The sequence below is a fragment of the Callithrix jacchus genome, chromosome 5 (assembly GCF_049354715.1).
Source record: "Callithrix jacchus isolate 240 chromosome 5, calJac240_pri, whole genome shotgun sequence".
Lineage (NCBI taxonomy): Eukaryota > Metazoa > Chordata > Mammalia > Primates > Cebidae > Callithrix > Callithrix jacchus.
In genome coordinates this window covers 85,206,564-85,227,286 of record NC_133506.1, presented here as the reverse complement: position 1 = coordinate 85,227,286, position 20,723 = coordinate 85,206,564, and the positions used below count along the sequence as shown (strand labels likewise).

The 20,723-nt window shown below is 44.2% G+C and overlaps 1 protein-coding gene and 1 pseudogene across 4 annotated transcripts in view; one reads left to right on the top strand and one right to left on the bottom strand.

Moving 5' to 3' along the window:
• Positions 1–15,454, top strand: part of GJC1 (gap junction protein gamma 1) — a 31,464-nt gene extending 16,010 nt beyond the window's left edge. For 3 of the 4 annotated variants that reach the window (XM_078373322.1, XM_035303212.3, XM_035303211.3), the window contains 2 exons: positions 8,939–9,014; positions 11,155–15,454. In XM_078373322.1, coding sequence (XP_078229448.1) covers positions 11,175–12,365 — 1,191 coding nt within the window. In that variant the 5' untranslated portion in view covers positions 8,939–9,014; positions 11,155–11,174 and the 3' untranslated portion in view covers positions 12,366–15,454. Of the gene's footprint in view, positions 1–8,938; positions 9,015–10,884; positions 11,056–11,154 lie in introns of all 4 variants that reach the window. The other variant, XM_054255915.2, reaches the window with a different exon arrangement.
• LOC103793113 (B-cell CLL/lymphoma 7 protein family member B pseudogene) lies at positions 14,595–15,105 on the bottom strand (annotated as a pseudogene).
• Positions 15,455–20,723: the final 5,269 nt, after the last annotated feature.

Genomic DNA, 20,723 nt, shown 5'->3' with positions numbered 1-20,723 from the left:
ATTCATGTGGAATTGTAGGGGACCTGCAGTAGCCAAAACAGTCTTCAAAAAATAGGCCAAAATTTGAATAGAGTTTTTTTCATAGACAACAAATGGCCAGTAAGCACATGAAAAGATGCTTAACATCACTAATTATTAGAGAAATGGAAATTAAAACTACAGTAAGGTACCCCATCACATCCATTAGGATAACTACTCTCAAACCAAAAGAAAATAACTAATGTTATCAAGGATGGAGAGAAGTTGTAACCCTTGTGCAGTGTTGGTGGAAATGTAAAATGGGTTAGCCACTGTGGAGAACAGGATAACGTTCCTCAACCAATTAAAAATAAAATTGCCATTTGATGGAGCAGTTCCACTTCTGGATTTTTTTTTTTTGAGACAGAGTCTCGTTCTATGGTAGGCTGGAGTGTAGTGGCATGATCTCAGCTCACTGGAACTTCTGCCTCCCAAGTTCAAGCGATTCTCCTGCCTCAGCCTCCCGAGTAGTTGGGACTACAGGCACGCCCTACCATGCCCAGCTAATTTTTGTATGTTTAGTAGAGATGGGGTTTCATCATGTTAGCCAGGATGGTCTCCATCCTTTGACCTTGTGATCCACCCACCTCGGACTCCCAAAGTGCTGGGATTACAGGCGTGAGGCACTGCAACCAGCCTCTTAAATAGAGATGGGGTCTCATCATGTTGCTCAGACTGGTCTTGAACTCCTGAGCTAAAGTGATCCGCCCAGCTTTGTCTCCCAAAGTACTAGGATTACAGGCCAGATGCAAGCTGCCACCCCTAGCCAAGAGTTTTTTTTTTGAGATAGGATCTTGCTCTGTTGCCCAGGCTGGAGTGCACTGGTGATCTTGGCTTACTGCAACCTCTACCTCCTTGGTTCAAGCAGCTTTTTTGCCTCAGCCCCCACCAGTAGCTGGGATTACAGGCATGTGACACCATGTCTGGCTGATTTTTGTGTTTTTAGTAGAGATGGGGTTTCACCATGTTAGCCAGGCTGGTCTTGAACTCACCTCGTGATCTGCTTGCCTTGACTTCCCAAAGTGCTGGGATTACAGGAGTGAGCCACCATGCCCAGCTTTTTTTTTTTTTTTTTGAGACGGAGTTTCTCTCTTGTTACCCAGGCTGGAGTGCAATGGCGTGATCTCGGCTCACCGCAACCTCCGCCTCCTGGGTTCAGGCAATTCACCTGCCTCAGCCTCCCGAGTAGCTGGGATTACAGGCACGCGCCACCATGCCCAGCTAATGTTTGGTATTTTTAGTAGAGACGGGGTTTCACCATGTTGACCAGGACGGTCTCGACCTCTTGATCTCGTGATCCACCCGCCTCGGCCTCCCAAAGTGCTGGGATTACAGGCGTGAGCCACTGCGCCCGGCCCCAATCTTCTAATTTTTTAAAGAATTGATATTATTCTATAAAAATAATACAATTTGGGTTGGCTGTGGTGGCTCATGCCTGTGATCCCAGCACTTTGGGAGGCCAAGGCGGGTGGATCATGAGGTCAGGAGATTGAGACCATCCTAGCTAACATGGGGAAACCCTGTCTCTACTGAAAATACAAAAAAGTACTTGGGCACGGTGGCACGTGCCTGTAGTCCCAGCTACTTGAGAGGCTGAGTCAGGAGAATCGCTTGAACCCAAGAGATGGAGGTTGCAGTGAGCTAAGATCACGACATTGCACTCCAGCCTGGGTGACAGTGAGATCCAGTCTCAATAATAATAAATTGGGGCTTTCCTAATTAGCAAAAGACTTTGAGGTATTTGGCCTCCACCCATCTCTACCATTTGACATGTGCTTCCATGTCATTTTCTATTTGTAGATGGAGTATAGCAATGATTTTTTATTCATGAGAGCCATTCACAGCTAAATTGCGCACACTCAGCCCTTACACTGTAACTGAGTCCATTTGCAGAAGCAAGGAAGTCAGAGAAAACTATGTCCCGAAGTTTTTTTCTTTTTTGAGATGGAGTCTCTCTCTTTCTTCCAGGCTGGTGTGAAGTAGGGCAATCTCAGCTCACTGCAACCTCCACCCCAGGTTCAAGCAATTCTCCTGCCTCAGCCTTGCAAAAAGCAGGGATTAAAGGCACAGACCATCATGTCTGGCTAATTTTTGTATTTTTAGTAGAGATGGGATTTTGCCATGTTGGCCAGGCTGGTCTTGAACTCCTGACCTCAGGTGAGCCACCATGCCCAGCCCTATGTCCTGAATTTTAGGCACCTATTTAGGTCCCTTATATAGACCATTTCCTCACACGTGCACTGATCAATGCTGAAGACTGAGGGGCCCCTCTGCAGATGACCAGGTTTTTTTTTTTCTGTGTGAGTGAATGAATCTTTTTGAATTATGGGCCTCTATGAATTGGAGTTTTTGTTGTTTTTTGTTTGTTTGTGACAGAGTCTCGCTCTGTCAGGCTGGAGTGCAATGGTATGATCTCGGCTCACTGCAACCTTCGCCTCCCAGGTTCAAGCGATTCTTCTGCCTCAGCCTCCCGAGTAGCTGGGGCTACAGGAGGAGCCTGCCACCGTGCCCAGCTAATTTTTGTATTTTTAGTAGAGACAGGGTTTCACCATGTTGGCCAGGATGGTCTCGATCTCTTGACCTGGTGATCTGCCCGCCTCAGCCTCCCAAAGTGCTGGGATTACAGATGTGAGCCACCATGCCCAGCCTCCCTTTTTTTTTTTTTTTGAGACGGAGTCTTGTTCTGTCGCCTAGGCTGGAGTGCAGTGTTGCAGTCTCGGCTCACTGCAACCTCCACCTCCTGGGTTCAAGCGAGTCTTCTGCCTCAGCCTCCGGAGTAGCTGGGACTACAGGCACCTGCCACCGCGCCCGACTAATTTTTGTATTTTTAGTAGAGATGTGGTTTCACTTTGTTGGCCAGACTGATTTCAAACCCCTGACCTTGTGATTCCCCCACTTTGGCCTCCCAAAGTGTTGGGATTACAAGCACGAGTATTCTTTTTTTAAAAAATTTAAGATGCCATTCAAGGAAAAATAGATATAAATAATGGTTCAGGAGAAAGGAAACTGGAGCAAGAACATACTTTTCTCCACAGTGAGACCACAATTGGCAGTGACATATTCTGCTTAGAAATGTTAATTCCGAGGCTGGGCGCGGTGGCTCACACCTGTAATCCCAGCACTTTGGGAGGCTGAGGCGGGTGGATCACGAGGTCAAGAGATCGAGACCATCCTGGTCAACATGGTGAAACCCTGTCTCTACTAAAAATACAAAAAAATTAGCTGGACATGGTGGCGCGTGCCTGTAATCCCAGCTACTCAGGAGGCTGAGGCAGGAGAATTGCCTGAACCCAGTAGGCATAGGTTGCAGTGAGCCGAGATCATGCCATTGCACTCCAGCCTGGGTAACAAGAGCGAAACTCCGTCTCAAAAAAAAAAAAAAAAAAGAAATGTTAATTCCAGGGGCTGGGCGCGGTGGCACACGCCTGTAATCCAAGCACTTTGGAGGCCAAGGTGGGCGGATCACCTGAGGTCGGGAGTTCAAGACCAGCTTGACCAATATGGTGGAACCCTGTCTTTAAAAAAATAAAAAAATTATATAAAAAGAAAAAAAGTAAATTTTAATAAATTAAAAAAAAAAAAAAGAAATGTTAATTCCAGAACCTGCCTTCTACTCATTCTACTTCTTGAAATGATCTTGGCCAGGCGCGGTGGCTCACGCCTATAATCCCAACATTTTGGGAGGCCGAGGCAGGTGGATCATGAGGTCAAGAGATCAAGACCATCCTGGTCAATGAGGTGAAACCCCATCTCTACTAAAAATACAAAAATTAGCTGGGCATGGTGGTGTATGCCTATAGTCCCAGCTACTTGGGAGGCTGAGGCAGGAGAATTGCTTGAACCCAGAAGGTGGAGGTTGCGGTGAGCTGAGATTGTGCCATTGCACTCCAGTCTGGGTAACAACAGCAAAATTCCATCTCAAAAAAAAAAAAAAAAAGAAATGATCTTAATTTCTCTGGTGGAGTATTGTACTCTGTAACATTGTAAGCCAATCCTTAGTGCTTTGCTAATGCATAGCTGCTGGGAGTAGGCTTGCCTAGAGAATGAATGATCATTATAGAAATGAGACTAATGATTTCAAAATGTTTCCCAGACCACACTCATCACCCAGGAATTATTTGACATTTCGCTGAGAGTAAGAATTCGTAACTTGTGGCTGGGCATGGTGGCTCACGCCTGTAATCTTAGCACTTTGGGAGGCCCAGGTGGTCAGGTCGCCTGAGGTCAGGAGTTGGAGACCAGCCTGGCCAACATGATGAAACCTCATCTCTCCTAAAAATACAGAAATTAGCTGGCCATGGTGGTATGCGGGAGACTGAGGCAGGAGAATTGCTTGAACTCAGAAGGTGGAGGTTGCAGTGAGCCGACGTCTCGGCACTGCACTCCATCCTGGGTGACAGAGACGTTGTCTCAAAAAAAAAAAAATAATAACTTGGAAGGAGAGGAAAGGGAAGAGTATCAAAGAAAAACTTACTGACATGATAGATAAAAACAGTGGTGATACTGCCATTCATTTTAGGAAGCCCACGGTTATTTTAGAAAGAAAATTGCTCATCACCCATTTTGTGAGATGTTGGAGTTAAGTTGGTAAACACATTTACACAAAAAGAAATACAAATAGTAAACAAGTATAAGAGAAGTTCATTTTTACTGCTAGACCCCTTTGTAAATTAGTGTTATTTTACACTTGGAAAGAGTATTCATTTAGGCAATGACTAGAAGGAAATATGGAAAAGTAGCTATGATTGTGGGTTTTTTGTATGTTTCTTTTAACCCATTTATGCCTGAGGTTGCAATTTTTTGAATTTGAAAAAATTAGACCTTCGTGATGATCTTGAGCAGTAGGATAACTCCCACATGCTTAGTATTCCAATAATGGAACACTAGGCATAAATGGCTTTCATATTACAGGATTTTTTATGTGTTTTTTTGTTTTTGTTTTTTTTTGGAGACAGAGTCTCACTCTGTTGCCAGGCACCAGGCTGGAGTGCAGTGGTGTGATTTCTGCTCACTGCAACCTCTGCCTCCTGGGTTTAAGCAGTTCTCCTGCCTCAGCCTCCTGAGTGGATGGGACTACAGGCACGTGCCACCATGCCCAGCTAATTTTTGTATTTTAGTGGAGACAGGGTTTCACTTTGTTGGCCAGGATGGTCTCTATCTCTTGACCTTGTGATGCACCTGCCTCAGCCTCCCAAAGTGCTGGGATTACAAGTGTGAGCCACCGCGCCCAGTGGTTGGTTGGTTGGTTTTTAAGATGGAGTCTCACTCTGTAGCCCAGTTTGGAGTGCAGTGGTGCAATCTCGGCTCACTGCAGTCTTTGCCTCCCAGGTCCCAGTTCAAGCAATTCTCCTCAGTAGGTGGGATTACAGGCATGCACCACCATGCCCAAGTACAACTAATTTTTGTATTTTTAGTAGAGACGGGGTTTCACCATGTTGGCCAGGCTGGTCTTGAACTCCTCAGCTCATGATCTACCTGCCTTGGCAGAGTAGCTGGGATTACAGGCACACACCCCCATGTCCAACTAATTTTTGAGTTTTTACTAGAGATGGGGTTTCACCATGTTGGCCAGACTAGTCTTGAACTCGACCTCGTTATCTGCCTGCCTTGGCCTCCCAAAGTACTGAGCTTACAGGCGACCACGCCTGGCCTTTTTTTTGGTTTCCTTTTTTGTTTTTGAGACAGTCTTGCTCTGTTGCCAGGCTGGAGTGCAGTGGTGGGGTTCACTGCAGCCTCTGCCTCAGCCTCCCGAGTAGCTGGGAGTACAGGTGTGTGCCACTACACCTGGAAATTTTTTTTTTTTGTATTTTTAGTAGAGACGAGGTTTCACTGTGTTGGCCAGGATGGTCTCGATTTCCTGACCTTGTGATCTGCCCACCTTGGCCTCCTAAAATTCTGGGATTACAGGCATGAGCCACTGTGCCCAGCTGGGTTTATTTTTTTTATCCACAGAATTATATTAAGAGAAAGAGGCTCAGCACAGTGACTCATGCTCGTAATCCTAGTAGTTTGGGAGGCTGAGCCAGGCAGATCACTTGAGCCTAGGAGTTCAGGACCAGCCTGGGCAACCTGGCAAAACCTCCTTTTTACAAAAAATACAAAAGTTAGCCAAGCATGGTGGCATGCAACTGTAGTCTCAGCTGTTCGGGAGGCTGAGGTCAGAGGATCACCTGAACCTGGGGAGGTTGAGCCTATAGTGAGCCGAGATCATGCCACTGCACTCCAGTCTGGATAACAAAGCAAGAACTTGTCTCAAAAAAAAAAAAAAAAGGAATTATATTGGCTGAGTGTAGTGGCTCACACCTGTTATCCCAACATTTTGGGAGGCAGAGGCGGGCAGATTAATTGAGCTCTGCGGTGTAAGACCAGCCTGGACAACATGGCGAAACCTCATCTCTACAACAGTTAGCCGGGCATGGTGGTGTACACCTGTAGCCCTAGCTACTGCAGGGGGCCGAGGTGGAAGGATCACATGAGCACAGGAGGTCAGGGCTGCAGTGAGCCGTGTCTGCACCACCGTACTCCAGTGTGGGCAACAGAGCGAGAGACCCTGTCTCAAAAAAAAGAAAAGAAAAGAAAATGACTTAATTGATGTACATTCAATATAGAGAGGATTAGGTATCCAGATTTCCCCTCCCCCCCACACATGCACTGATCAGTACCTGGGGTTGGAGGGAGTTCCTCTGCAGATCTCCAGGGAGTTTTGTGGGGAAAACCCGTGGTTGTTTTGGATCTCCCCAACATTTTGTGGTCAAGAGCGTAGACTATAGCAATACTCATTCCAAAGACTTCAGAGTGTTGGTATAGAGTATCCATACTCTGTGGCCCTTATGAATGTTCATGGAAAACCAGGCTGTAAGGGTTCAGCATTTCCTACATCTTCAGCTTAACCAGTATACAATACTTACTAGTGGATGTGTTAAAATGGCTGCTTTAGAACTTATATAAGCTCTGAAGGATTTATCACCAGTTTTTCCCACCAAGAAAATGTTATTCTATTGAAAAGCTCAACTGTGGAGGAATTCTTGCATAACAATAATTGTTTAAAATACACACATTTATCTTTGTGGATGGAGAGAGAGCAGATGAGTTTTCTAACTAATTGTATTTTCATAATTTTGGTTTATTGGAACAGATAGAAATTTCAGGCTTTGGGGAGAATCTGAACCTGCTGAGAATTTATGAATGAGAATCATTATGGAGTTCTGTGTTGAAAACCTGGCTTATATTACCATTTAAAGATTTTATATTATTGACTGGGCACAGTGGCTCACACCTGTAGTAATCCCAGCACTTTGGGAGGCCGAGGCAGGCAGATCACTTGAGGTCAGGAGTTCGTAATCAGCCTGGCCAACACGGTGAAACCCTGTCTCTATGAAAAATAGAAAAATTAGCTGGGTGTGGTGGCAGGTGCCTGTAATCCCAGCTACTTGGGAGGTTGAGGCAAGAGAATCGCTTGAACTAGGGAGGCAGAGCCGAGATCACGGCACTGCACTCCAGCCTGGGCGACAGAGTGAGTCTGTCTTAAAGAAAAAAAAAAAAAACCAAAGATTTTATATTATTTACTTGTTTTGAGATTTTATAACTTGTGTATTCAATGAGAAAAGTGGTCGTATGGTGAGCTCAGTTGGAAAACATGGCTAGATATGGAAGCTGCACTTGAAATCCTATTGTTAGAGACAGGATCTCCCTCTCTCGCCCAGGCTGGAATGCAGTGGTATGATCATAGCTCACTGCAGCCTCAAGCTCCCAGGTTCAAGTTATCCTCCTGCCTTGGCCTCCCAAAGTGCTGAGATTACAGGTGTGAGCCACCATGCCCAGCTGGATTCTTTTTTTTTTTTTTTTTTTTGAGACAGAGTCTGTCTCTGTCACCAAGGCTGAAGTACACTAGCATGATCTCAGCTCACTGCAACCTCCAACTCCCAGGCTGTGTGTGTGTGTGTGTGTGTACACACAGATGTTGCTCTCTACCAGGTTGGACTGCAGTGGCTACCACTGCCACCACACCTGGCTAATTTTTTAAATTTGGAAAGATAAGATCTCACTATATTGCCCAGGCTTATGTGTAAATCTTTATGCAGCTTCATGCCTGCATGTTTTGTAGATGCCTGTACTTTTTTTTTTTTCCTCCGTTGGTCCTTTGGAAATTGTTCAGTTTTTTTTTTTCTGTATCTTTCAACAACAAAACAAAGCATCTTTTTAATTAAGTTACTGTAAACACATAACATTCAGGAATTGTTTTAAATTTATTTGCTAAATGTTGGCACCTTATGGATGACATTTGGCCATAGCTATGCAGAGTTGCCAGAACTTGATAATGAGCAGTAATTCATCTTGAAAATTTTTCTGTTTTGCTGTTGAATCCAGTACAGATGCAGGTGTTTTCTTTCTATGACTTTTTGTGAGCAGTTGTATCTGTAAATCACCTCCTATGGAGACGGGTGTTCTGTAACTGAGAGCCAGCTGTTGGGTGTTTCAGCTAAACAGCTTGCTCCTAGTTAGCTGCTCAAATCCCCCTGAGAGGTGTATTGGCTGCCTTAGGGAATAGAGCAGACAGGGTGAAGATTCTTGCAAGGCCTTTAGTGACCCAGTTGGTTACAATTTGCTGAGATTCTCTTGCTTTGGCTTTTTCCTATGGGTGCCAGAGTTCGTCTGCTTCATATTTTTACTAATGACTCATCTTCCTGTCATATTTTCTTAGACTGGTGACTTAAGAATCTTTGGGTCATGGTTACATAGTTTCTCCTGCCACCTGTATGGAGAGGAGAAAACTGGTATTCAAACTCAAGCCTGTTATCATTTTATTTTCATTGATTTTTATGGTACATAGAAAACTTACTTTCTGAAAATGGCATTTTAGTGATTCATTGTTTTCTGTGGGAGGAAGCTTATGACCTGCTCTTTTCTTTTTCTTTTCCAGAGGGGATCTGGAAAAATTGCAAGGAAAACATCATTTCTCTAAGAAAATTTTGGGTAACAGAAATTCTGGACAACAGGTAAAGTGTATTTAAACTTTGGTGGTACTGACGAATCATCTGTAATCTTCAGTAGTAAACTGGCAGAGGGAGGAGGACAAGTTAAAAGTTAAGTCTACTTTGTAAAGCTGGGGCTCTATTGGGCATTTTACGTACAATTTAGGTGATTTTTACCTGGATCCTGGCTATAGATCTGGGAATCTCAGAATGAAACTATCCTTTAAAATGCTGTTTTAAGTGGATTTGCTGTTGATTGGATTTAATGTCCTCAAAGTTCAGTTTAGCAATCTTTTCTCTTTTTTTTTGAGATGGAATCTCACTCTTGTTGCATAGGCTGGAGTGTGGTGGTGCGATCTCAGCTCACTGCAACTTCCACCTCCGGGATTCAAGCGATTCTCCTGCCTCCCAAGTAGTTGGAATTACAGGCATGTGCCACCATGCCCAGCTAATTTTTTGTATTTTTAGTAGAGACATGCTTTCTCCATGTTGGTCAGGTTGGTCTCAAACTCCCAACCTCAGATGATCTACCTGCCTTGGCCTCCCAGAGTGCTGAGATTACAGGCGTGAGCCACCGCGCCTGGCTAGCAATCATTTTTTAATGTCTACTATAAATAAGATACAGAAGTATATTTTGTAGATTCTGTTTTATAGTAAAGAGGTATAATACTTGTTGCAAGACCATTCACTGTGGGCTTCTAAGTAAACCCAGAATCTGCTATGCTGTTCAGCCTAGCTAGGGAATGTCTTCCTAGTTCCCTTCTGTCTTTTGTTTTATTTCTTAATGATTGCCAGCAGTTTATAGCTGTACCATCTTCTTAATTCCTTTTAGTACTTGGTCAAAAATTTAAGTGTCCTAGTAAGTCACCCCTTCACAGTGGAGTTCAGCCTAGGTGTCCCTGTTTTTCTTCTCACTGGTGGTCTTTCTGTGATTGGGCCAAATAACTATCCTGTGGGTTTTTTTGTTTGTTTGTTTTTAGACAGAATCTCGCTCTGTTGCCCAGGCTGGAGTGCATTGGCACCATCTCAGCTCACTGCAACCTCTGCCTCCTGGGCTTAAGCAAGTCTCTGCCTCAGCCTCCCAAATAGCTGGGATTACAGGTGCCCACCACCATGCCTGACTAATTTTTATATTTTTAGTAGAGATGGGGTTTTACCATCTTGGCTAGGCTGGTCTTGAACTCCTGACCTTGTAATCCACCCACCTTGGCCTCGCAAAGTGCTGGGATTGCAGGCATGAGCCACTATACCCAGCCATTTTTTTAAAATCTCTATCTCACAAAATTCTGAAGGTCTCATGAAATAATAGTATGCGTAAAGAACCTGGGTCTGGCCAGGAGTGGTGGCTCACGCCTGTAATCCCAGCATTTTGGGAGGCCAAGGTGTGAGGATCACCTGAGATCAGGAGTTAGAGACCAGCCTGGCCAACATGGTGAAACCCCATCTCTACTAAAAAAATTAAAAATGGTGGCACATGCCTGTAATCTCAGCCACTTGGGAGGCTGAGGCACAAGAATCACTTGAGCCCAGGAGGCAAAGGTTGCAGTGAGCCAAGATCACGCCACTGCACTACAGCCTGGGCAAAAGAGGGAAACTGTCTCAAAAAAAAAAAAAAATAAGGTCTGAGAAATATATCTCAATAAATAGTAGCTACAAGTTTACCTTTTAAACCCTAAAAGACATGACAACAATCCATACATTTTCAGACCTTGTAGGGCCAACAGGTGTTGTCTGAGGTGAACTGACCTGTCTAAATGTAGTAGAGAGTGAGATGCTGTTTTTTTTTTGAGACAAAGTCCTGCTCTGTTTAAGCAATTCTCCTGCCTCAGCCTCCTGAGCAGCTGGGATTACAGGCACACACCACGGTACCTGGCTAATTTTTGTATTTTTGTAGAGATGGAGTTTCACCATGTTCACGAGGCTGGTCTTGAACTCCTGGCTTCAAGTAATCCACCCACCTCAGCCTCCCAAAGTCCTGGGATTACAGGTGTGAGCCATCGCACCTGATAGAGATGCTGTTTGTTCTAACATTTGTTCCACTGTGAACCTTGAAGTTAGATTTCAGGTATTCAAAGTAGTAGTTCCTAGAGATATCGTAAATGAACAGTTAACTTAAGATTTAATATTTGTTGATTTTCTTTTGGTATTTTTTCACTTTTATCAGGGCATACCAATTCAATCACCATGAGTTGGAGCTTCCTGACTCGCCTGCTAGAGGAGATTCACAACCATTCCACATTTGTGGGGAAGATCTGGCTCACTGTTCTGATTGTCTTCCGGATTGTCCTTACAGCTGTAGGAGGAGAATCCATCTATTACGATGAACAAAGCAAATTTGTGTGCAACACAGAACAGCCGGGCTGTGAGAATGTCTGCTATGATGCATTTGCACCCCTCTCCCATGTACGCTTCTGGGTGTTCCAGATCATCCTGGTGGCAACTCCCTCCGTGATGTACCTGGGCTATGCTATTCACAAGATTGCCAAAATGGAGCACGGTGAAGCAGACAAGAAGGCAGCTCGGAGCAAGCCCTATGCCATGCGTTGGAAACAACACCGGGCTCTGGAAGAAACGGAGGAGGACAACGAAGAGGATCCTATGATGTATCCAGAGATGGAGTTAGAAAGTGATAAGGAAAATAAAGAGCAGAACCAACCCAAACCCAAGCATGATGGCCGACGACGGATTCGGGAAGATGGGCTCATGAAAATCTATGTGCTGCAGTTGCTGGCAAGGACCGTGTTTGAGGTGGGTTTTCTGATAGGGCAGTATTTTCTATATGGCTTCCAAGTCCACCCGTTTTACGTGTGCAGCAGACTTCCTTGCCCTCATAAGATAGACTGCTTTATTTCTAGACCCACTGAAAAGACCATCTTCCTTCTGATAATGTATGGTGTTACAGGCCTTTGCCTCTTGCTTAACATTTGGGAGATGCTTCACTTAGGGTTTGGGACCATTCGAGACTCACTAAACAGTAAAAGGAGGGAACTTGAGGATCCGGGTGCTTATAATTATCCTTTCACTTGGAATACACCATCTGCTCCCCCTGGCTATAACATTGCTGTCAAACCAGATCAAATCCAGTACACCGAACTGTCCAATGCTAAGATTGCCTACAAGCAAAACAAGGCCAACACAGCCCAGGAACAGCAGTATGGCAGCCATGAGGAGAACCTCCCAGCTGACCTGGAGGCTCTGCAGCGGGAAATCAGGATGGCTCAGGAACGCCTGGATCTGGCAATTCAGGCCTACAGTCACCAAAACAAACCTCACGGTCCCCGGGAGAAGAAGGCCAAAGTGGGGTCCAAAGCTGGGTCCAACAAAAGCACTGCCAGTAGCAAATCAGGGGATGGGAAGACCTCAGTCTGGATTTAATCCTGGCGGGCTTAAAACCTCAGCTTTTCATAGTTTATGGTAAGCAGCAGCTCACTGAATAATGACTTCCATTGAGTAAACATTTGGCTCTGGTTATCTTCAGGGATGCTGTTGGCTCATGATCCAAGCTCAGGGGACTCCAAAGGCGGGGCTGAGCTGAGGGGGAGAAGGAAACACAGAGTTCCCGGGCACATGTTCTCAGCAATAATACAGTTGCAGAACTTTACATTCGTGTCAGGTGGTGGATATTTTCTTTGTTAACATTAGAAATGCAAAAATTCCCTTGTCGACCAAGAGGAACAGACATATTTAAATCATTCTTGTTGAACAGTTTTTGTATGTACAGTATTATGGTACTTTTTTTCAGTATGAAAACTTTTTTGTATTTGTACATTGAACTGGTGTAGTTAAACTTTTATATTAAAGGGGAAAAGGTCCTCATAAGTAATGCCTATTAGGCTAGTGTTACTACTTTGTTCAGCAAATTCTGCCCTGGCTATAGAGTTTTTAATAGATGCTACACCTAATAAAAGTGCCTCTCATATTGCAGGAAAGATTTCAGATGTATAAAGAGACTGAAGAGGAGATAGCAGTTTTTAGTCTTAGAAAGTAAGTTCACAGTAGAAAGGAGGTTGACATCTTTCTTTTACATGAGAAATTTTTGAATCTCATTCATGTGACCAGAGTTGTGGCCAATTTTTGAAAACCTATTCTTGTTTTCCAAGGAAATAAATGATTCACTGTAGGACTTCTTTAAATATCAAGCATCACCAGTATATCTTTGATGGTGTGTGTATATAACTTAAAGTTCTTTCAAAAGCCTGATACAGAAATGTGTCCCCAGTTTGGTAACAATATGGAAAACCTGGCTAGAGATGATGTGGAGCTGTCTCTCAGAAAGGAAACCATGCCTGGAAAATGGGCCCTAATAGGATGCTTAGTTGTGAACCTGTTGGATTTGCCTTAAGCCTCTATCCAGAAACCTGCCTGCCTCCCTCTGGTTAAGAAGCCAGTGGTGGATATTTTCTTTGTTAACATTAGAAATACAAAAATTCCCTTGTCGACCAAGAATACTCAAAGCTACTTGTATTGGAAATGGCAGAAGGCCTAAATCCAAATTCCTTATTTTTGATTATTTACCAATGAACTTTTGTGATTAAACATCTTCTGCCACTGGAGGTTTATGCCTGAAAGGTCATGAGGTTCTGTCTATAAAAAGAGAAGTGCACTATTTATTCTTTGTAGGCATAATGTGTTTGTCACTGACAAGCATTAATGTTCACCCACTAGTCTTTTATTTATTTATTTATTTATTGTATTTCAAATAGTTTAATTTTAAAAATATTCTATTCAGTGCTAAAGTATGTCTTCACTCACTGTTGCCCATTTCCATTTTCTTAAACCTTTTTGAAACAAAAAATAAAATCACAAAGTTCAACATGCAGATTTCAAAGAAAAGGGAGCTTTCTAGAAACCGAGCTGAAGGAGTACTGTGGGGGATGGGTACCGTTGTCAGAACCTCAAATTCTTGCTGGGGCAGTTTGTGGCAGGAGGCAGGGATGCTGGAATGACAGTACAGGTAAGAACAAAGAAAGCTGCATGTGTGCGGACGTATGTGCTGAGGGCAGGGCACGAAGGACTGTCAGCAGCTAGGGTGCCCATGAGAGGCAGGACCACCTCAGGCATGGGCGGAATTGCCAGGACAGCAAGAATCTTGACAGGCTGCCCTCCTGTGGAGAAAAGTCTTTCCCTTCCCTCCATCGTCTCTACACAGTCCTCCTCCAGCAGCAGTCTACAGGGCCCCCAGCCCTAGGGGAAAGTCCGGGAGTCTACAGTCTTCATTCAAGTTCAAGTAACCTTAGGCACTCTCTCTTCTGGAGCATGCCTTCCACATCTCTCTTCTCGAGGAAGTTGCCAGCAGCTCAGTCCAGAGGTTCTGGAGCAGAGACTGCTGCCTGGAGGTGACAGAGGAATCTTGGGGTTGCCAATGCTACAGCTAACTTCTGGTGCAAAAAAGACGCTCCTCTTCTCGGGAGCAAGGAGACACAGGTGCGAGGGACAGGAAGATGACGCGACAGCCCCAAGTCCTGTGCCAGCCTTCCAACCCGGAAGGTTCATGTGTGCCAGGCTCTCGACCCCGATGCTTGCCCTTCCCCCAGCACACAGCGCAGCCAGAACCAGAATGCAATAAATAGAGGCAGGGCCAGGAGGCGGAGGGCTGGGACGGTGCTAGCTTTCTGACGCCGTCTGCGGCACTGTGGGTTGGTCCACACAGAAGCGCTTCAGGAGTGGGGCACCTGAGTCTTCCTCCTCTTCGGAGACCTGTGTCTCTAGTGGAACTGGTTCTTCCTTGGTGAGGGTGGGAGGTTCGTTAGCAACTTCCGAAGAGGGCAGGGAGGGCTTCTGCTGCGGGCTGGGGCTTGAGTTGGTGCTGCTGTCCCCCTTGAGCTGGTAGGCGTCAGACACGGAACTCTGGTTGCTGTTTTCATCCTGAAATTCAAGGAGAGAGGAATTGGCTGAGGCATCAGAGGGAAAGCCATTAGGTTCTCGGGCTGCTGAACTGTTCGATTTTGACTTTTCTTTCTCCTTGCTGTCACAGGAACCCACTTAAATATCCTCAGGGAAGTGTCACCCACTTTTTCTCCCATTTTCGCACTTTCTCCATGGCCACCATCACCTTCTCGATGTCGTCCTTGGCCCGGCTGCGGGTTTCCGCCCGGCCTGACATGGCGGCGGCGGAAGCGGCGGGGGCCAGGACACTGCTCCCAAAACACCGGGGATCGCGTGCCGCCGCCCCACCGACTAGTCTTTTATTGTCATTTTCAACCTTATGTTGGAGAACTTTGCTTTCTCTTCCCGTTTGCATTGTCTTAAATTTTGTGAGCTTCTGACAAAGAGCTTGGTAAAGGTTTAAAGGGGCCTTTGTTCCAACAGGGAGCATTTTATTATGGCGGGGGGGGTCTCACTCTTTTCAAACGAAAGCTATTGTAAGCCACCTCTGACTTGGAAATTCTAAAAGTATTAATATTTTTTATATCTTAATTGTAAAATGTCAGTTCTCCATTATTTAGATGAATCGTAGAACAACACCCTTTGTGCAGTGTTTTTCTTTGTTTCTCCATTGCATTCCTTCCCCCACCAAAAAAAAGAAACAAGGAAATTTTTTTTGAGACAGGGTTTCCCCCCGTCATCCAGGCTGGAATGCAGGAGCATGATCTCGGCTCACTGCAGCCTCTTTCTCCCAGGCTCAAGCGATCATTCCACCTCAGCCTCCTGATTAGCTGGGACTACAGACATGTGCCACCATACTCAGCAAATTCTTTTCTTAAAAACAAATTTTTGTAGAGATGAGGTCTCACTATGTTGCCCAGGCTGGTCTCAAACCTTCGGGTTCAAGTGATCCTCCTACCTCAGCCTTCCAGAGTGTTAGTATTATAGGCATGAGCCACTATGCCCAGCCTACAAAATGTAGCCTTATCTTTTATCCATTCGTTTACTTTTATTTGCTTTAAAATAAAAAAATTCAAATTTTAGCCTAGAGAAGTGCCTCAGGAACTCTAAACATCTAAAGCAAAAATTAAACTCAGGTGAGACTGAAGGAGAAATTTCAGAAAGTAATACACATGGATATTTATCACGGATAATTAATAGACATGCACAGTTTCCTTCAAATCAAACATTTAATAAGGAAATTCGTATAATTCCAAGAAAACAGGCAAAATTTTGAACACATAAACCTAAGATAAAGAACTACCAGTTAAACCAGTTAATTCTTAGGTCACTGGAGCCTCAAGCAGGTTTTTTAATTGAAGGACAAAAAGTCTGCATACATTCACGTTATCTATTCAGAGCCTGAGGGAAAAGACAGTGGCTTTGCCAGTGGAAAGGTTGGGGATTTGAGAATGATACAGAGGGAAGAAGTCAAGCAGAAAGGCCAAGAAGAACCAGGCCAAAGACATTTGGCGCCAGAAGCATCCACTTAGTTTCTATGAAGAGTGCCCCTGGTGTTTCATCTTGGCTTATTCTGATGAGAATGTTATCTTTTGTGTCTGGATAACTCGTCAACTTCTTAAAGTACACATAAGATATTCTGTCACCTCCCCACATGCACACACTTTTAAAATCTATTTTTATTCTCTTGCTGTGTAATTATGTCAAGAATTTTCCAGCTCTGTCTTCTTAGTACATGTCTTCCTGCCTTTGAAGCATATGAGTTTGTCAAAGTCATTTTCCCCTAATGACATATTGTGGACTTATATTAAGAAAATGGGCCGAGCGCAGTGGCTCACGCCTGTAATCCCAGCACTTTGGGAGGCCTAGGCAGGTGGATTACCTGAGGCCAGGAGTTCAAGACCAGCCTGGCCACCATGGTGAAACCCCATCTCTACTGAAAACACAAAAATTAGCTGGGCATGGTAGGCGAATGCCTGTAATCCCAGCTACTCAGGAGGCTGAGGCAGGAGAATCACTTGAACCCAGGAGACAGAGGTTGCAGTGAGCCAAGATTGTGCCATTGCACTCCAGCCTGAACAACGGAGTGAGACTCTGTCTCAAAAAAAAAAAAAAAAAAGAAAATGACCCTATTGATGTCTAGCTAACCCATTAGTGGGATCTGCATTGAATCTGTAAGGATATTGTTCTGGAACATACCAGGTGGGTTTTGTATAAAGAGCCTGGCCAACATTTGGTTCCCCCAGTCAGAATCAGATTGTTTTGAATTGCCATGTAAGAGGTGCTCCATCATGACACTTGCTTCTCCTCCAATCAGAAGTTGAGTGCTTAGTTCTCACCTAGAATCAGGATACAATCAACATGCTTATGTTTCTTAACACACTTGAGTTTATACAGATGTGGTGTGTCCTTTGCTCTTCTTAAAACCTGTTATTCAGAAGAGATTTGTAAAATAGGCTTTTGCTTTTTTGTTGTTGTTTAATTCAAGTTTGAGGGGGAAATTAGATAACATTTTCCTCTAAAGAAATGTTAATGTTCATTTTGTGGCTTTGTTTTTGCTTAGGATTTAGTTTTGCCTGTTTCTATATTTGTTCATTTAAAGCCACAAGTATGTTACATCATTTGAAGTCAGTTTTCCTGGGGGGATTTTCCTTGACTAATGTCTGTAGAATTTATTCTTGATAAAGATGAACTTTGTGGCCAACTGCAGTGGCTCACACTTGTAATCCCAGCACTTTGGGAGGCTGAGGCAGGTGGATCACGAGGTCAGGAGTTCAAGACCAGCCTCGCCAAGATGGTGAAACCCTGTCTGTACTAAAAATACAAGTATTAGCTGGGCATAGTGGCGTGTGCCTGTAATCCCAGCTACTGGGGAGGCTGAGGCAGGAGAATTGCTTGAACTGGGGCCTTGGAAGTGGAGGTTGTAGTGAGCCAGGATCGTGCCACTGCACTCCAGCCTGGGCTACAGAGCGAGACTCTGTCTCAAAAAGAAAAAAAGAACTTTACAATCCAGAATGATTCTCACAGTTTAGGACTTCCACATATGTGTTTTTTTGGGAAGGACATCTGTATTTTTAAAGGGGGAAAAAATCAGGAACTTTATTAACTCTTTCATTACATGAAATTAGGCAGATTGCTTTACTTTTCCAAGTTTCAGGAGCCACATACCTCTCAGAAGTGTTAGAAAGTGGTTACAAAGAAAGGTGTTCAAGGACTAACCATTATTATTGGTCATTGTTTAAACTTGGAGCTTAAAAGTTGGACTGTGATGATAGTGCATACTTTGGTGCTCTTTATCACAGACATCAGTGATAGTCTGAAACACTCTTAAGCAGTTTATACCAAGAATGGACTTACATGTTATCAGTCACACCCATGATTTATTCATTCACTTTTTTTTTTTTTTTTTAAATAAAGACGGGGTTTCACCATGTTGGTCAGGCTGGTCTTGAACTCCCGACCTCAGGTGATCCGCCCGCCTTGACCTCCAAAGTGCTTGGATTATAGGCATGAGCTACCACACCCAGCCTACTCGTTCAGCTTCTACAAGTCCATGCTTTATGCTTTCTGTTTCATTTAAGAGACAGTCCACTTCTAAAAATAACATCTGTAGTTGATGATACAGTTTTGGCTGGCCAGCTTTCTGTAAAAGGCAAGTATGTTAGACATGCACAGTTTCCTTCAAATTAAATGTTTAATAAGATACTTCAAGAAACACCTTTTTAAAAAGCAAAGGTTTTGGCTGGGCACAGTGGCTCATGCCTGTAATCCCAGAACTTTGGGATGCTGAGGTGGGTGGGTCACAAGGTTAGGAGTTCGAGACAAGCCTGACCAACATGGTGAAACCTCCTCGCTACTGAAAATACAAAAATTAACCAGGTGTGGTGGCAGGTGCCCATAATCCCAGCTACTCAGGAGGCTGAGGCAGAAGAATCACTTGAACCCAGGAGGTGGAGGTTACAGTAAGCCAAGATTATGCCACTGCACTCCAGCCCAGGCAATAGAGCGAGAATCCTGTCTCCAAAAAAAAAAAGAAATCTTTCCTGGCTGTGAAGAAAATACCTGAAGTCAATCATAGATACAGTTGCTCATTATTTTGATTGGGATGTTTCAGATTTTAGGTTAGTCTTTATAAAATTATGCAATCTCAACAGTTTCTCTACTTGAAAATAAAGTCCCCCCAAAAAAAAAACAAAAAAAAGAAAAAGAAAATAAAGTCCCTGCATGCAGTTTGGAAACAAAATTTAAACTTGCCTATATATAATAAATATGTAGTAATTGACAGTCACCATCAAATGTTGGGATCATTGAATTGCATACTTGTACTCATTCCGGCCACATCGTGAAAAGTGTAAAGATTTTTTATTTTAAAATATTTAGGCCGGGCGCAGTGGCTCAAGCCTGTAATCCCAGCACTTTGGGAGGCCAAGGCGGGTGGATCACGAGGTCAAGAGATCGAGACCATCCTGGTCAACAAGGTGAAACCCCGTCTGTACTAAAAATACAAAAATTAGCTGGGCGTCGTGGTGCGCGCCTGTAGTCCCAGCTACTCGGGAGGCTGAGGCAGGAGAATCGCTTGAACCCAGAAGGCGGAGGTTGCGGTGAGCCGAGATCGTGCCATTGCACTCCAGTCTGGGTAACAACAGCAAAACTCTATCTCAAAAAAAAAAAAAAAATTAATATTTAAAAATTTTATTTTAAAAAAGTAATAATATAGGTAACAAAATAACAGTGGCTCAAGCCTCTAATCCGAGCACTTTGGGAGACTGAGGCAGGTGGATCACCTGGGGTCATGAGTTTTGAGACAAGCCTGGCCAACATGGAGAAACCCCATCCCTACTAAAAATTCAAAATTAGCTGGGCATGGTGGCACATACCTGTAACCCCAGCTACTCGGGAGGCTAAAGCAGAAGAATCGCTTTAACCCAGGAGGTGGAGGTTGCAGTGAGCCGAGATTGCACCATTGCACTCAAGTCTGGGCAACAAGAGTGAAACTCCGTCTCAAAAAAAAAAAAGAGGACTTTTATTTGCTGTTGTCCCTATGCAGTTCTATTGAGGTTTGATTTTGTTTTTTGGGGGTTTGCTTTGTTTTGAGACAGGGTCTGTTGGCCAAGCTGAAGTGTAGTAGCATAATCTCAGCTCGCTACATCCTGGACCTCCTGGGCTCAAGCAGTCCTCCCACTTTAGCCTCCCAAATAGTTGGGCTGCAAGTGCTCACCAGCACAACTGGCTAAGTTGTATATTTTTTGTAGAGACAGGAATTTCACTATGTTGCCCAGACTGGTCTCAGACTCCTGGGCCCAAGCAATCCTCCTGTCATAGGCTCCTAAAGTGCCGGGATTACAGGCTTAAGCCACTATACCCAGCCTGTTTTTAATAATCACATTAAGTGGGTTTGGTTCCTGCATTTTTAATCAACGTTAATAATTGTACTTTTTTTTTAAACCATGGTATTCTAAAATCCTGGAGTCCAAATGGGCTGGGCGCAGTGGCTCATGCCTGTAATCCTAGCACTTTGGGAGGCCGAGGTGGGTGGATCACCTGAGGTCAGGAGTTCAAGACCAGCCTGGCCATCAGGGTGAAACCCCATCTTAAAAAAAAAAAAGTAAAAACAAAAAATAAAATCCCAGAGTCCAAATAAAAGGAAAGTTCTTGGCTGGGCATGGTGGCTCACGCCTGTAATCCCCTAGCACTTTAAGAGGCTGAGGTGGGTTGATCACTTGAGACCAGGAGTTTGAGACAAGCCTGGCCAACATGGTGAAACCCTGTCTCTACTAAAAATACAAAAATTAGCAGGGCATGGTGCACACCGGTAATCCCAGCTACTTGGGATGTTGAGGCATGAGAATTGCTTGAACTTAGAATGCAGAGGTTGCTGTGAGCTGAGATCGCAGCACTGCACTCCAG